Genomic DNA, 18,045 nt, shown 5'->3' on the forward strand with positions numbered 1-18,045 from the left:
GAGGGAGGAATGGGAAAAGGATTGCATTGTACTGTACAAAACTTTGCCAAACTGGTCAAAATTTGACTTGGGTTTATAGATGTGGCAGTTCGGAAAAATTCTAAATATCTTCGTATTGTTACATGTTTGGTAAATTTGATTTTGATTGGCAAATTTGAGCTAAAAATAATCAAAATATAAAAATGGGAAATCTGCGATGGTGGGTTTTAGAAGAATTATTTTCAAGGACATCATCATGCTAGTACTAGGACTTGAAGTAAACCTTATGCAGTGGTTAACTGGAAATTGCTCTATTTTAGGGATTTTTTTTCAGGAACTCTCCATTACGTCACTAGCAGATTGAGGAACTAGTTAGCAAAGGGAAATGTGCTGCTTAGGCATTGCTCCAGTTAATTATTTTGTGATCAAAATAATGTTTGTGTCCTCACATCCCACACATTTAACAACAGTGTAATCTCTATGATTTCTTAATAATGATAAGAGAGGCAGTGTTTGAGTGGTGATAGTGGCAACGTTCACATCCAAGTGGAGAGTTTCCCACGGTTGTGACAGCAGATGTTGGCACCAAACAATGAAATGAACCTTTTCTATTCATTCTGTTTCCTGTGAGCAAATATTCTATTCCACATTGTCCATAACAAAACCCTTCTGAGTGCAGTGTAGCTATAACAAAACCTTATTTATCACCAGCAATATTTACCCTACCTGTAATCCATTATCAGCTATTTTATTTTAGTTCCGAACAGGACCTGCTGTTTGTTCTCTTCTGCACAGAACAAGAGATCAACCCAATGAAACCATCACCTTTGAGCTAAAGTGTAAGATATGTGTTACATGAGATATTTATTATATAGTTTAGCTCTGAAAACATTGTTAAAAATACTGTTCCTTATTTGCTGTTCCAAATTAAAAACATAAATGTAGTTAGCTACCATCTGTTTCTTTGAGCAGATGTCCATATATATTAGCATATTAATCACTTGCAATGAGCTAAAATCAGAGTTTTTGAGAACTTTGGGCTCATTTTGAGTTGGTCCTGTGCTTGATGCCTGTCCCTTCTTAGCTTGTTCCCTTTTATGGGATCATTTACAGTACAGCCAAGAGATGTCCATAAATTCCTGTTAAACATGTGGGCAGCTTGTTACTTTTTCCCTGATGTTTCCAGAGCAATACGAGATAAAACAGATTAATATGCATATAGTAGGTTTTTTTGCACTTCTCTCAATGCCTTTTTATCAATTTGGGTTTTTTTTATTTTGGTACATTAATCTGATGTGTGTGCACACATCTATGAGAAAAGGGCATCTTTTCTCATATCTATAAAACAGTTCCTTCTCAAGTATCTAATTGCAGCAGAAACTAGGAGAGGTTTCACACTGTTCTGTAGACAGTGTGCTCTGAGAACAATGTAAAAACTTTCTAGAACTATGAGAGTGGTTGTGCTGCCATTAGAGTACCTGGGGCAGAGAATCAAAGCTCCCTGGCAGCCAGTTCTCTCCTGTGAGAGAACAGCCAAAGTGCTGTCAGGTATCAGACACAGGGTCTGCCTAGCCTGGCATCCCATCTCCAACAGGACCAGCCCCAAGCAGGAGCCCAGGGTATGACAAAAATAGGCAAGAATATATTGTATAGGAAATAATTTCTGGTGCTTAGTCCACAAGTCCTACCTCTCTCTTTTTGCAGGGCTGCCTGGTGCAGTGTAGAGCAAGTGAAGATGGGTAAGGATTCAACACTGAGTAGTGTCAAAGATTGTGCTGCCAGAGGGAGGTCAGGATGTGTTTTCAGATCCTAAAACTGGAACAAGAGGCAGTCTATAGGCTGTTCTTTCAAACAGAGAACAATCCAGGTGGAGGACTTGGAGGAACTCTAGAGAGACCAGACTAAATCCCAGTGTTTATGCATATCATAAGGGAGAAGAGAAAGCACAGTGGGGGAAAAGGTGCATTTTCCCAGCTCAGTGGTCTGGGGTGATATCCATGGAGGAGCTTCACCTTGCTTAGAGTAACCAGCTCTAATCTGAAGAGCAGGAAATCCACAAAGAGGATCGTTGCTACTTCACATCGTAGTTCTGGAACTGGCAATAACCATGAAGCCTTTCCTTCCAGCAGCATGGGACTGACAGCATAAGGACTGAAAACTTGTGGGGATGTAGGTATACTCTTTTTTTTTTTGTGGAAAAAAAAAGAGTTCTCAAAACAATTCTTAGGAAAAGTCCCTGTCTCCCATGTCAAATTTGTTCTATGCTGGTACCTTGTTTTAATGACTACTGCTAGCACAGTAGCTGGGTGTGCTGCGTAATATCTGCTAGCTTTTATTTGGTTTGAAAGCTTTTGAGCTTTTTCTCTCCCACAAGTCTCATGTTAATGTGCCTTATATTCATGGCATGGATTAGTGTGAGACTTCTGAAAGACTGATAGAAAATGGAAAAGGGCAGAGGCAGCTCCCCTTAGTGATACACTATCTTACACATCAAAAGAGCACAGATGAGACCATGAGAGATTGTAAAAACCCTCAGCTGGGAGGAGTTAGATAAACACTCACCAATAACCTGCCTGTTAAACCTTTTCCAGAATGTGTGAGTCTGAGAGATAAAGGCAGCTATAAAGGGGGAAGCAGCTGGCAGGGCACCAGACCAAACTGACCACGGCTCCCAAAAGGTTGTGGTCCAGGTCTGAAGAGGTGCATTGCTAAGGAATCAGTATGGAGCCTGAGGAGTACCGACAGAGAGGTGAGTGATCCATGGCTCTTGCAAATAGGTAACATTTGCTCGTGGAGATCAATTGTTGTAGGGCCGCAAGTGATACCCAAAATTAAGATGGGCTATATATATACTCTTTTATTTGTGTGCTTGTCTTTGAGACTTGGATCTGCTGAGACTGAGGCAAAAGTGTGTACCAGGGTTGAGTTTAAATTAATGGATTTAGAGTCCATTTAGGGTAGTTTAGTCTTTTTGGTCTTATATCTAAGATGCTATGGGAAAGCTGCCAAACTGTAATTCTGAATAAACCTGTGCTAAGATGTTATGCACAGTAGCTCTTCACTGGCTGACTCCCTGAGACTGCAGTGGTACTTGGACAGTTCTGGAGATGGAGAGCCAACTTCGGTTCCAGGGCTGCAGAGGATTGCCTTAAAAAGTGGAGAAAAGGTGTGGAGCTATGCAGTTGATTTCAGAGGGTGCAAAAAGGGCTTTGCTATAATGACAAGGAAGTGTGAAAATTTAATTCCTGTGAAATGCAGTTATAGTTAATTTGTAGGCAAGAAAATCCAACCTTTCAGTAACCAAACAAACTACTTGTACCATGACTGTATTTTAAAGGTACATTTGAACAATTCAATGATGACATTGAAAAAACCCTGTGAACCTGTTTTAGAGCATTATTAGATGAGACAAGCAGGGTGTAGAAGGGAGGAGCTGGGAACAGTATTCCAATGCCATTGGAATCTCTCTCCAGTGCTGAGAACAGATCGTGTGGAGTGCTGGTAGTGCTAGTTAGTGTTTCCCTAATTGAAGCTGAAAACACTGGTTTGCCTCTTCCAGGGAAAGAGATGGTGGATTACATTTACCACTACCTGAGCAATGTGAGAGAGAGACGGGTGACTCCTGATGTACAGCCAGGTTACATGAGAGCCCAGCTGCCAGACTCTGCCCCAATGGACCCAGACAGCTGGGACAACATCTTTGGAGATATAGAGAAGATTATTATGCCAGGGGTAAGAAATAAAGTATAATAATGACAGGAAAAAGCCATTACTATCTGGGGTGAACACCAAATCCTGGGAATGCACAGGTTCTGCAGAACATTGTTCTAAATAAGTAAAGTACCAAAAAATGTAGCATCAATCTTGTAGATGTTATGTCCAGTTGTGTTCCTAACTGTAATTTTAGGGGTTAGATTGTGAGTATACTTTTAAACTACTTTGTATATAATTCATATTTGATTATAGGGAAACAAATTCACCAGTATGAGAAAATCATTAGCTTCATAATATCTCTGCCTGCTGAACCATATTATCTTAATTCCAGAGATGTGGAAACCTGGCACAGCAAGGTGAAACAACTCTTGCCCAACTTCATGTACATACAAGGCTTGTTTCCTGTGCTCTGAATGTAAAAGTCTACTTCCTTTTGTACATAAATATTGCAGATTCTGCTAAGGGAATTCATATTACCAAATTGCATGTTTTATGTAGGAAGCTTTTTCAAAGTCTGTTCTCAATTTTTTATAGATGTTTGCAGGAACTTGATCTGATGTAGGAGAGGCAATCGGATTACATGTACTTATGCTGGTGTCCCCCCACACAAGCTCCTTCAGGTGTATTGAAAGGTTTATATAGTTGTAAATTGCTGTGTGTAGCTAAAGGCAAGTTGATTGACAAAATTAGCAACTTTGTTGCAAGAGTTCCCTTTTAAAGATAAATATTTTGATAAGTCTTTCTGACCCTGGTCTTTCAAACGTGGCACAACATTCTTTCCTGTTCAGAATCTTTGTCTTCCTTTTTAATTCACATAAATGCTTTTGCTGTTATTTGCAATTTATCTGTTAATAATGCAATGTTATCATCTGCTAGTGCTGCTCCCCTGTTGATATTATCTTTGCAGCTCTCTGCTAGCAGATGTATAGTTGCACATATTATGTTGCTGTAATCCTTTTCTCTTACTTTAAACAGATTCTAACCACTACATCTCATGCAAAGTTTTGTGACATTTTCAGACTTAACTTTTACATAATTCTGTTCTAGGTAGTCCATTGGCAAAGTCCACACATGCATGCCTACTTTCCAGCTCTAACTTCCTGGCCTTCACTCCTGGGAGATATGTTGGCTGACGCGATTAACTGCTTGGGATTCACATGGGTAAATTTTTTGGGGCTATTTTAGACATTCCTCTCCTATGTGTAATATGCAAGAGCAGGTCATAGTCATTCTTTCTTGTTCTCTGAGTCAGTACAATTATTTGTTTTAACACAACTGTATGTTGTGTAAATGAAAGTTGTCACTTATAAAAAAAATCCAAAAGAACATGTACAAGCATTACCTAGTAGTAAGAGGTGAATGAAGAAAATGTACTAGAAATGTGTTTTTAAATTCTTTGCATATCCCACTGTGAGCGTTGTTCCTTGTCATCTAGTCTCAGTGCCAAGACAGTTACACAAGCAGTGTAAGCAATAGAGCAGCCACCATCCATGACTGCAGACTAGATTGGGCTCCATTCCAGTTCTCCTGCTCCTTTGAGAGAACACACTTCCTATTTTTCCTCTTCTGAAAATAATTGTTTGATGGCCTGGGCCAGAATATCTGCGTATTTTGTATCCTCCTACAGCAGCTACAGACCACTACTTGCTTATGATTCTGCACACTGCAGTAGTTGCTGAAGCCAGTGTTTTCCTCAGTGCCAAAATTGCCCAGATTTTTAGATGTGTGACTCTAAGAAAGTAGAAGCTGATAAACCTATAAGGAATTGGTGGGTGTGGTCTCCATGTAGCTGTATCAGCTGTATCTCTCAGCTCTCAGTTGGACGAGGGATTAGTCCCCTCATGATGAATTACAGCCTGATTCTCCTTTTTAAATTTTTTCTAGGCCTCCAGTCCAGCCTGTACAGAACTGGAAATGAATGTGATGGATTGGTTGGCTAAAATGCTGGGCCTTCCAGATAAGTTCCTGCACCACCATCCCGACAGTGTGGGTGGGGGAGTATTACAGGTAGGGGAGATTAGAGATGGCCTCATCAACCTTTTGTTTTCAAGTGAATTTCTCTCTGGGGGATAATTTTCCTAGACACAAAACCAACAAATTTTTCTATATGGATCTGAATCTCAATTTGGCATTATTTCCCCAAATTTTAGTATTAAATATGGAAGATTATAGAATAGAAACTGCTTTTGCTTTTAGTGCTGTGCTATGGACAAACAGCAAGTATTCTTGTGGTCTTTTTAAGGATAAGTGAGTCAGATTTCATTTCTTCAATCTGTTTCACATCACCAAATTTTGCACTAAAGTGATTCTTGTGTAATTAGAGAAGGAATCCTTGTCACTATTCTTCTGCCACACAAGACCACACAAGTCCTTAGCCACACAAGAAATTATTTTTCCTTTTTCTCATGTCTAGTTTTTATTTCTGAGAGGTGTAAGATCAAGGCTTGAACAGTTACCTCCTTCCAGAAAGTGTAAGCAAGACTTCCCTGGAATCAGTGCTGCGTCTTTGTTATTATAGGGGCTTTGATCATGTTTGTAATTTTATGGGAAATACTATGTTTTTTCTGTACAACAAAAGGAAAACGTGGTTTATTTACTCCCCAGAACTCTGTGCTGCACGTTAAAATATACAGCAGTTGAAAGGCTTTGTTTTGTGTTGCTGGCCCAGAGAGCTGCTCATCAGCTAATGACTCTCCACTGCGTCAGAGAAAAGCAGGAGCAGGAATAAAAGAGGGGGTGGGCAGCTGGGCACTTCACTGATTTCAGCAGATCCCTGGCAAATTAGCAATGAAGTAGCAGATGCAGTAAATGAGCGATGTTTTTGCAGAGTACTGTGAGTGAATCAACCTTGGTTGCACTGCTGGCAGCAAGGAAGAACAAAATTCTGGAGATGAAGGTCTCTGAGCCAGACACTGATGAGTCCTCGCTCAATTCTCGCCTCATCGCTTATGCATCTAATCAAGTAGGTTCTTATGACTCCAAGGAAAATAAATTGCTTCTGTTTTCTCACTCAGCCTTTGCCATGTGAAGTCACATTTCTGCAGAACAACACAGGAATGCCTCACAAGCTGGACCTACTATTGCTTTCTGCAGATGGGGAAGCTAAATCAGTATGAGGCTTTTAGGGTCTTGGCAGTCCTCAAGAGATTGTTTCACATTACTGATTCCTGCACTTCCTTCCTGTTTTTCACAAAGCCTTTCTCCAGGAACTAGGTGCTGATCTCATGCTGCTTCATCTCATGTTTCTTCCCAGCCTCTTTCCCCTCAGAGACAGGCATGCCCAAGGCATTGTTAGCTAAATGCTGCTCCTGGTTGTGGGCTCCACTGTTGGCTTTTGCCAGCAAACTTGTTCTGCCCTTGGCCTCCTGAACTGAGCAATTATATTCCCCTGGGGAAATTGCCACAGGAGAGACACTCATGTTCATTCTCTCTTAGTATAACTAAAGGGATTTTATCTTAAGGTGTTTTGCTCTATCCAGAAGTAAACACACTTCAGGGGATTTATCTTCTTATAGCAGGGAGGAGGGAATAAACTGAGGTTGATTCATTTCTAGAGGCTCCTTTAAGAGCTGAGTTTTGATAAATGGCCCTCCAAATACAAGATGAGGATGCCTATTCTTATATTTTAGAAACCACTACCATAGTAAATGAAGCATTCTTTGGAATTACAGTGTACTATTTCATATTGTTACTCACAAAGAAGATGCTTTCAGACTTGTATTAATATGGATTACAGTAAGGTCATTATCTCTGTATTTCTTGCCACCACTGTTCTTCATAAAGCTATGATTTACCCCAGCTGTTCAGCCTCAGAGCTTGAGTTCTTACTGTTTTTCTTATTTTAAAGGCACATTCCTCTGTAGAAAAGGCTGGCTTGATTTCTCTTGTGAAGATAAAATTTCTGCCTGTGGATGAGAACTTTTCCCTCAGAGGTGAAACTTTGAAGAAAGCCATTGCAGAAGACAGAAAGAAAGGCCTAGTGCCAGTCTTTGTATGTTCAACTTTCTGTTTGGGGGTATTGACATAGTGTTATATTCTTAATGTCAACATGAAATTATATACAAAAAATTCTCATTGTGTTAAAATACATTAGCTGAAGATTCAAATATATACAAGAATTTCTATTTTATTAAATAAATAAAAAAATAATGTTTTGACTGTCTGCAATAAACTGCCCATTTTTAAAGTGCTGCATCCATGTATTAAAATAAACCGAATCCATTATAACAGGTTTCTTTTTTTCTAGGTTTGTGCAACTTTGGGTACAACCGGTGTCTGTGCTTTTGACAATCTCTCAGAACTGGGTCCAGTTTGTAAGTGTCTTTTTTTTTTTTTTTTTTTCCTGATTTTGATCTAAGAAAGTATCTAGAAGACACTCTTAGACTTTTCACGCCAAAACCAGGGAGAGCTGAGTTTGTCAGACCTGTGTCAGGGAAGGCTGAGATCAGTACAAGACTGCAATGATTTCTGTAAGATTTAGATTAGGATGCTAAAATACATTCTATTCGAGATGGATGAAAATTTCCAACTGATAAATCTTTAATGTGGTTATTCAACAAATACAGACTGTGTGGTACTGTTGTAAGATGGATACATTAATATTTAATCTGGCAAAGGAGTTTTGAATGTAGATTCTGGTAGGACATCCTCTGTATCAACCCACTTTCATAGGTAAATTTGACATGGTTGTAAATTCTATTCCAGCATAAATTCTGACCAGTAGCTGCTGAAGACCTGAGGAGCTTTCTCTTGTGGGTCAGATTGTGGCTTCTATTTCTGGGTCCTTTTTTGCTTGCCACTATGTCTTTATTTTGCCTTTGTGCAACTGAGGGCTACTGGGGAAAGAGCAGGTGAAAGAAATCAAATGTTAAAAAAACTCACTCACACAAAATGTAGAATAGTGATTTTTGTTACAGAGTCCACGTGGTTTCAGCATTATCCTATATTTTGGCATTATGGATCCTCACCTTTAGAATAAAACTAGGTTGTCAATTGTTTGTCTGCCTCCTCCAAAACACTGCACCTGGTTTGCAGAGAGGAGAGATTAGCATGCACTTTGATTCCCTATATCCCTTACATAACAACAATCTCAATTCCAACAGGTGATGCTGAGGGACTCTGGCTTCATATTGACGCTGCATATGCAGGAACAGCATTTGTATGTCCTGAATTTCGATTGTTTTTGGATGGAATTGAATATGCAGATTCCTTTACTTTTAATCCTTCTAAGTGGATGATGGTCCATTTTGACTGCACTGGATTTTGGTGAGTATAATCAAAGCACAAACAACACTAAAAAGACAACATGCAAATTTCAAAGTTCTTCTCCACATTTATTTTGCTAAATCTAGTTCCTTCTACAATCAATAGGGTTAAAGATAAATACAAGCTACATCAAACCTTCAGTGTTAACCCTGTCTATCTCAGACATGCCAATTCAGGAGCTGCAATTGACTTCATGGTAAGTTATTATTTAAGCTGATATTTTATATTGCCTATAAAATTTTCAAACAGACTGTGAAATTCCTCTCACATGCTGGAGTATGATTATCTTATAACTGGTCTTACTACATAAACCAAGTTATACTGAGATCCTAATGAAGAGAAAATAGCAAAACTTTGTAGTAACTCCTGGTTATGAAGTTCAATTATAAAATTGCTTTCAGATTGAAGTCCTTAAGATTTTTACATAGATGAAGATCCAGCCTGGCCGTTCTAATCCAAAGGGTTGTTTCTGTGTATTGTGTTGCTGAAGTAATTCCTACTGATGCCATTTTTGCTGGATTTCTTGTATCTCTGATATGTAATAAAAGGGAGAAAGGAGTAAGCAATGGAAAACTCATGCTCTGAAAACAGCAGGAGAATGAATTACATTTTTTCTTCAGATTAAGGTATTCATAGGAGAGCTGAGAGGCATTTCACTGCAGATACATCTTACAGCAGATTTCAGTACAGTAATACAAAGGAATATTCACTGCCAATTTTTTCTGCTATGATCTCACCCTAGTCCTGAAAAGATAATTGTTTTCTTGAAATCAATAGTGCTTTTCACTAGAGTGGAGAGAGGGAGGGATGGAAAAAAAGATATTGAGTCCCTCTTGTGGTTAAATTGGATCCTGCACGTGATTGTGCAGCTTCCCTGAGATACTCTTTACATGTTTTCTTACTCTTTTCCTTGCAGAAGGTGTTGCTTTGTCTGGAGCTGTCTACCCAAGTATCAAATCTTGCTGTTTATAGTTGATTTGGGAAAATGTTCAGGAAATTACAGGAGCCGAAGTGAGCACTAGTCAGTCCTAAAGTGTAAATGGCCACATCTTAAATTGATTAGATTCTTAAATGCAAAAAGTTGTTGTTATAAGCTGGTAATTAATTTAAAATTCTAAGCATATCTAGGCCTAAATTAGGGGCAATAGACAAAATTTTATTTTTGCAAACAATTGTAAAATATGGGGACACTGTGTTTCTTTGATGGTTGTTTCCTAGGCTTAGTGGATTTTCAGTAGTATGACACTATTCATCTCAAGAGACATTTCTGACCTGAGTCTGAAGCAAGAGGTGGGGCACTGGAAGGGGAATTCTCCTTTCTGTTGTTTCTGCACTCACTGATGCACTGTTGTGTTTTCGCAGCACTGGCAAATTCCACTGAGTCGTCGATTTCGTTCGTTGAAGCTGTGGTTTGTGCTTCGTTCATTTGGGGTGAAAAAGCTCCAAGCTCACGTCAGACAGGTGTGTGAAGTACCAGTGTGTTGTGTTCAGTTCTTGGTAGGTGAGATTAGTAAAGTCAGGGATGCAGAGATGTGTAACAGAAATCCTCTCACACGCAAAGCTTGTGAGAGGAATTTTGAATTTTAAATGTGTGCTGGTTTTACTCTAAAATAATGTGTAAAGATTGACTGTGTAGACAAAACATTTCCAGTCCCCCTCTTGACAGCACAGGACAATGGAAGGGGGCTTGGTCAGACACTGCCTTCCGCACTTTACTGAGTTGTAATTTGGAGAAGCTTTCTTTGAGGTCAAGTGGCAGCTGTTTGGGAGGCAGGCTGTGATGAATAGCTGAACCCATCACTATGAAAATGTACAGGTTAGGTCTCTGATGGAGTGTAGATACGAGGGGTCACATTGAGGATCAATGGGTGTGCAAAAGGGCTCTAATATGAGAAGGCACATTCTGTTTTCAAACCTTCTTCTAGAAAATCCCTGTGTATAGGCCAGTTACTCATGTTCATTGTCAAGGGTTTGAGCAAATAGAGGCAGACTTTAAAATCCTTAGCTTTGAAGTAATTTTTCTGTTGGCTCTTATTCATGCATTGGAATGATGTGTTTTAGTAAGGAAAGGAATTCCTTTTAAGTATCCAGTTTAGCATGTTACAGTGGGTTTGTGACAAACAAATAGATAACTTTTTTTCCCCCCTTAATTATAGGGTACTGAAACAGCCAAATTCTTTGAATCCTTGGTTAGAAGTGACCCACTCTTTGAAATTCCTGCCAAGAGACATCTGGGACTGGTTGTATTTCGCCTAAAGGTAAAGACTCCTTGGAAGGAAGTGACCCCAGACATTAGTAACTGTGAATATACTTCCATGTAAGAATTTGTGACTGCAATTCTTAGATATGTTTGGATGTCACCGGAAATTCTAACTATAGTATTTTTTTTATTATTCATATTTAAAACAGGGTCCCAACTGGCTGACAGAAAAACTCCTGAAAGAACTGAGCAGTTCTGGCAGGCTCTTCCTTATTCCAGCAACCATCCATGACAAGTTCATCATTCGCTTTACTGTGACATCTCAGTTCACAACCAGGGAAGATATTCTGCAGGACTGGAGCATCATTCAACACACTGCAGCCCAAATAATTAGCCAGAGTTATGGGTCACACTACATCAATTCTGGTGATGGGGCAGGAATCCCCACTGCAATAGTTCAGCCTACTTCTGATGCCATTAGTAATGTTCCTCAGCTTTATTTAGATGGAGGGAAATACAAAACACCTTCCAGAAAAACAGTAGTTCAGCCTAAGAAGTTATCAGTAAGTCCCAGTATGTGTGTGATTAGTCAGCAGGTGAAAGGTCAACAGGATCCTCTGGATGACTGTTTTCCAGAAGATGTCCAAGATGTTACCAAACATAAGTTAACCTCTTTTTTATTCAGTTATTTGTCTGTTCAAGGCAAGAAAAAGACAGCACGTTCCCTTAGCTGCACCAGTGTGCCAATGACTGACAATCTGGAGCAATGTAACCCCAAAGCAGCAGCCACTGACAAGGAGTCTCGTGTAAATGCCAGAGTTCTTTTCAGGCTGCCTGAAGACATGATGATGTTCAAAAAAGGTGCCTTCAAAAAACTAATTAAATTCTACAGTGTCCCAAGCTTTCCAGAGTGTAGCATTCAGTGTGGCCTTCAGTTGCCTTGTTGTCCTCTGCAAGCCATTGTTTAACAAGTAAGAGAGCTTGGTCCTTTGAAAGAGAACCAAAGTTTGCTTATTCACATGCAATACTACATGTTCTTTTGTTCAAAATGGAACTCGTGGCAATGACCACTGAGAAAATGCCGTGCTTTTACTGGTGAAAACCTCATGTATTTATAGATTAAAATGTCAAATAAATCTTGTAGGCCTATAACATGAAACTTTCTGTTTTGTTGACTGTGGTGAAGAAAATGCCAATTTCTACCTTACTGGTGGTGGTAATGGACAGTTTCCAGCTGGTAGGCTGGAACCACTTTGATGAAGTGTGCTGGCCCTGGGAGGGGATAAACAATTTAGGTCTCTATTTACACTACTGGTTGGGGGTTTTTTTGGGGTGGGGGGAGGTGGAGTGCTGATACCTTGACTTAAATTGTCTAGACTGATGTGAGGATCTGTGTGTGCAAACAATGCCAACATCAGTTGTGAACTGTGCAAAAAAAGAAGGATGTAACTTCTCTAAGAGATTTTGCTGCAGTAGGGCAATTTTCCCAGAGCTAAACACAGCAGCTCTGCCAGTCCATCTGTTCTAATCAGCTAAGGAAGGTTTTGTGCAACCAGGTTGCAAAACAGTTGCCCTTGCAAAGCACCTGTGAACTTTCTCAGCCTTACCTAAGGTCTGTACTTCACAAATGCATAAGAAAAGAGAGGAGGAATGATATTTCCCTCTCTCTCATAACAGAGAACTAAAGGGGCATTATGGAAGAAAGAGTCTCTATACAGCAAACAAATGTTTTGCTACAAGAGACCAGTGATTTATGTATATAAAAAACTGGGGGGGAGGAATCTATTAGGGATAAATTTCAATTTAGGGATAGTACAGTTTTGTGAGGAAGCATGATGATTGCTAGGGCTTTATTCTGGGAAAGCACTGCTAGATGCTTGCTGCTTTCTTTGTAGTTGTTTCCAGACATTTACAGTCACCCTGTCTTTAGGCAGATGGATCTTCCCTCTGATCCAGAACAACCATTCCCAGGTTATATAAATAATGAACCTGGTTAATGTCTACACTCTAGAGTTGGAATAGCTGTGTTTCATTAAGACAATCTCATATTCACACTTTATTTCTGCTAAAAAATCGATAACCATGTTTCATATCACTTTTAATAGTGCTATTAAATCTTTCTGTTCACACAATAAAGCAATAAACACACAGTGAGGATGGCAGTCCCTTTGTAACCAGCAGTCTGGAGAGCTGAAACCCTCAGGTTTATTGATCATGAATGCAACATTTTGAGGGACTTTTGTCTGCCTTATTCAGGACTAATTTGTTTTAAAACTTGTAAATCTTCACACAATAAATACTTGGTTTGCTCACCAGGTTTTGCACAAGATATTGAGTTTCTAAGCTACTCCTTGAGATAAATACTTTCCATTGTTCTCCAGCTACATGTTTCTCACAAAACTTTTCAGCTCAAGGCTTTGCAGGGTTTGTCAAAAGACAAAGGCATCTTGCTGTGATCCACGAGATGTCACCAGAGGGCAACAAGTAACTGGAAGTTTGTGTTAAATTTGGATTCAGGCTCAATGTACAGTTAATTGAGAGAAAGGGATGTAGAAAGAGAGCATGGGAAAGCCCAGCACTCCTCATGCTGGCTGACATAGGATGCTCCAGGCTGCAGCATTTTCTGTGCAGACAGCCTCTTCTCTTTTTTTTTTTTTTCTGTTTTGTTATGGTTTAACAGGAACCTTCACTGTTCTGCTGCAAGTCAGAATGCACCATTGCAGCCAGCTCAAGGGTCAATAATCATACCACAAAACAACATTTACCTAATTACTGATGAATGGCAGGGAGAAGGACTCAGCCTGGATGGCTGGTGGCTTCAGTGAACCTGTGTAACAGGTCAGCTGGGTTTGTTCTTTCTTTGTTCCACCTGATCATTCCCACGGAAAATCCCAGCTGGGTATTTTTCAGGATTGCTAAATTGAAGCCTTCAAGCTTTGTTTTTCAGTTTCAAATCTCCTTCTGTCACATTTCAAATTAATAGCTACTACAATTTATACTAAAGGTTTATTTGCAGATTTACCCCAGTTTTTCTCTAAGGTTTCAATCAGATGAGATAGGTTGACCTGGTCTAATTAACTGGTGCTGCCAAAAGAGGTCATTCTGTTTCCCTGTCCTCATGTGACCTTTTAGTTCCACTGCCTCTCTTGCTCCACCTCTGATGCTCTTCTGAGAGATCAGTGATGGATTCAGCTCACTAAGCCAGCAAAAAGCTGGGCCATATTTTTGGGGTGAGTTCTCTGTTGAATCACTGAGTAGAACAGGCTTATTGAGGAGTCATATTAGTACCAATATTAGGATTAATACAGAGGAAGGAATAAGGAAATAATAAGCAACAGCTTGATCTCCTTTCCCTACATGCCTACATCTCAAATTCTTCTGTTCCCTTCCCAGTTGTTAAGGAGTGTGAAGTATCTATTAACCAAAATAATTTTTGTAAATGTAGGAACCAGGTTCATAGTCTGTGCAGAGATAAATCACCAAACCTACTCACAGCAGAGTTCAAGCCATTCCATTTTCCCCCTCCGTGCCTGGCAGAGGTTCAGGAGATGAAGGTCAGTACATACATGCTCTGGCACTACTGAAACTGTGCTTACATCAGCAGCTTATTGGTATTTTTCCACATCTTTCCCCACTTCTGAGGGATGATGCTCACAAATCAGTAACGCATGAGGATTTCTAATAGCACAGCTGGGTGAGATGACTTGCTGGTTCAGTTGCAGCTGATTTGGCAGCACTGGAATTCTTTGCAATCACCAATCTTGAAAAAAGTTTCCTTCAAAAAGAGCAAGCCAGTCCTGTGGCTAGAATTTCCAAGGAAGTCCGGTCTAGTTGATTACCCAAGTCCCTCCTAAAATCTAGAAATTTAGATCCTGCAGGGTGCCTTTACTTTACTCATTCTGTTACAAGCTCTTTTATGTTCTTTATGTTAATGGCATTGATTTTGAAAGATAAAATGGTGCAACATGGCTGGGAATAAACATGTCATGACTCATTAGACAAAGCCATATAGACAGTCCAGATTTGTGTGTTAAACTGGAGACATACAGGAGATCTGCTACACTCCACAGAAGATGAGAGCTGTGTGACTGGGGTAGCATAAAATGACAATACTATATGTATGCATTTACCATGAATCTCAGCTACTCCATGTCATGACCTGTCATTTATACCACTTGTCAGAGGATGGTATCTTTGATACCATGGTGGTTTCTAGTGAAACTAAAATTCTTCAACTATTTTGGATTGAGTGGTGAGCTTAGATTTAGCTCTCTGCTCTTTTATGACTGGCTAAAGAACCTCTAGGTGAAGTCTGAGTCACAGTGAGATTCATCTTTCTGTTGCAGAGGTGTTAGAAGCAACTGCTATGAAATTCTAGGAACAAAATTTTAATATTCTGCAGCGACATGTGAGAGATTCCTGGTGCTGGACAGTATCTAAATTCTTGGCATTGAGCCCATCCTCTTCTTTCTTGGATAGACATGGTTGGGTTTCATCAGAACAGATGTGCTCTCCAGGATCAGAGGAGGGAGCTGTCAAAGCTCAGGAATTCTCTCCTCGTAGAGAACCTCCTAAAGGAGACTTTCTCAATTCTCTTTCATGAAGCTGAGAAAATATTTCCATCCCATGAATAGATTTTGAATTCTCTTGGTTCATTACAGACACAGAGTGAAGTTCATTCCAGAGCTATGCCAGCAGAGTTAGCTCAGAGTTCAGTTAGCTGGGTTAGTACAGGTACCCCAGTCATAGCAAGCTCTTTGCTCTCTCCTCTGCTGACAATTTACCTGTCAAGAACAGGAGTCACCATGGGAACACAAAAGGGTAAGGATTAAGCAGAAAGCTTAGCTGAGAATTTAAAACTATTCATTTCCACCAAAGTTTGACTTTGCCTTTTTTTTTCATTTATGATGGAAGAGTAATTTACATCCATGTGTCCAAATCCAGTGTTGTTTTAACCACTAACTTAAGCTTGAGTCAGATTCAGCATAAAACTCCTCATGAATTTATTAAATCTTCTGAAGGAGACACTCAAATCAAATCCTCCTTGTATAATTTGTTGCTATCTTACCATCAAGGCAAGATTATACTCAGCAAAATTTTCAAAGGCAGTACAGTGTGAGCAATGTTCAAGGTGCTGCCAAGAACAGCATCAAATGACAGGGTGTGCTTACCAAAGAACAGTGTTTTCTTAGAAAGAGGGGTGGAGGAAGAGGCTTTGCTCTCACAGCCTTATTTCCTGGGCAGCAGCAAACTGAATAGATGAGTTCTGCCATCAGGTTTAGTGTAAGGGTACTTCAGCCTCTTTCACATGAATGAACCCCTTCAAATTACAAGCTCAGAAGCCTGCTTGCAGTTGCCACTCACGCAATGGTTAAAGAAGCCAGAATTTGTATAATGTGACATGACTGCAATTTGAACTCTAGTGTGAATGAGCAGAAAACTGAATCCAGTTGTTATCTCAGGGGGCACAGCAAAGCTATATTAACAATTTCTATAAATATTCTTCAAGAAAGATGTGAAGTGGTTTTCAAATTTTAAATGCTTTTGTACAACGGGCAGTGTTGCAAGACCATATATTTGAGATTAAAGAAATTTTAAATGTCCTACAGTCATGAAGTCCACTTGGCAGCCCTGAGAGAAAGTATTGTCACAGTACTGACCCTAGAAAATGTTGGCAGATCGTGTTACAGTATACATGGAAATACTGGGCTGAACGAAATCTATCCCACCAAGAGATGTGCCTCTTGCTGCATGAACCTCCAGCATTTTTCAGTAGTCAGCACTGCACTGCCTCTGCAAAAGACAGAGTGTAGAATGTCAGAGATTATGGCCACCAAATCCTTTCCCTTCATAGAACTTCATTCAGCTCTGTCACCTTTCTATAATAGAAAGGTGACATCTAAAATTAAAACAAGTATTTATATGTATGCTGAAACTCATCTTTATATGCACATGCAGTGCAGCTAATCAGAATGTAGATTTCCGCAAACTCAGGGAGGAAAAGAAATTAATAATTAAGTCAGTCATTTCTTTGATGTAACATAGTTTATGATTGGCCAGAAGGGCAGTGGAAATGCTTATCTTCCTGAAATCAGGTGGATTCAGTCAACAAGACCTATTTTATTTGCTCAAAGCTCCAAACTTTTTTTTCAGTACTTTTAAGCCAAAAATTCAGTCTAACAATTATCTCACCACAGCTCTGTCATTGTGTTTTCTATTTCATTGCAACTTCTATCTCCTCATTGACTGATGTCCTGCCCTTCATGTTTATTCACCTCTACTACCTGTTGTTTCCTTGGCTCAGTTAGTGAGCCTTACTTTGGGTGGGGCTACATAACTGTATTTCTCTATATCCTATTAGTATTCCAGGTACTCGGTTCCCAGAAAAGGAGTTAAATTATTTCCTAAGTTATCAGACATACTTGAAATTCAGTGCAATGCAGATTAATATTGGCATATTATTTTATATTATATATGTTGAAATGCATTTTTTGAATGCATTTTGCAGTTAATTTTAAAAGACATTTTAACAAATATATATGAAGAGCAATGTTTGCTTCAATAACATAATGCACTAAGAATTGCCTCATACCAACAGACTTACAATCTTCCAAAAATTTGATCTATTGCTACCTAACTTTCCTGTAGAAAACATCTACAGAAGTCAGCTACTTTCACTGAAGGAGGTTTGATTTCTTGAAGACAAGGAAGGTTTTGGCCTTGCTTCCAGGAACATGAGGTTACAGGGCCATGGGTTGCGTATGTGCATCTATATGTGTCTGTTCTCTCCTTCCCTTCCCTGAAACTTGAACCTGCTGGCTGCTTTCAGGCACACTTGGGAAAGGGTCATAGGTCTCAATGGTATTAGGTTTCTATGAGTTTCATGA

General features: G+C 39.5%; 1 protein-coding gene across 1 annotated transcript; it reads left to right on the plus strand.

Annotated features, from left to right (window-relative positions):
- Positions 1-2,641: 2,641 nt before the first annotated feature.
- On the plus strand, positions 2,642-12,304 carry HDC (histidine decarboxylase). Its single transcript, XM_083871387.1, has 12 exons — positions 2,642-2,728; positions 3,539-3,711; positions 4,741-4,854; positions 5,578-5,700; positions 6,521-6,655; positions 7,541-7,684; positions 7,940-8,006; positions 8,796-8,958; positions 9,064-9,154; positions 10,321-10,419; positions 11,115-11,216; positions 11,368-12,304. The coding sequence occupies exons 1-12, from the start codon at positions 2,701-2,703 to the stop codon at positions 12,124-12,126; spliced, it is 1,998 nt and encodes a 665-aa protein (XP_083727513.1). The 5' UTR covers positions 2,642-2,700; the 3' UTR covers positions 12,127-12,304.
- Positions 12,305-18,045: the final 5,741 nt, after the last annotated feature.

The sequence above is a fragment of the Zosterops lateralis genome (genome assembly GCF_965231275.1).
Source record: "Zosterops lateralis genome assembly, chromosome: 13".
Classification (NCBI taxonomy): Eukaryota; Metazoa; Chordata; class Aves; order Passeriformes; family Zosteropidae; genus Zosterops; species Zosterops lateralis.

Bases quoted from the DNA above. Each gene is read 5' to 3' on its own strand.
- HDC (XM_083871387.1), top strand. From the start codon at position 2,701: ATGGAGCCTGAGGAGTACCGACAGAGAG. The intron at 2,729-3,538 runs GTGAGTGATCCA...TGCCTCTTCCAG, and splicing joins TGAGGAGTACCGACAGAGAG to GGAAAGAGATGGTGGATTAC. The intron at 7,685-7,939 runs GTATGTTCAACT...CTTTTTTTCTAG, and splicing joins AAGGCCTAGTGCCAGTCTTT to GTTTGTGCAACTTTGGGTAC.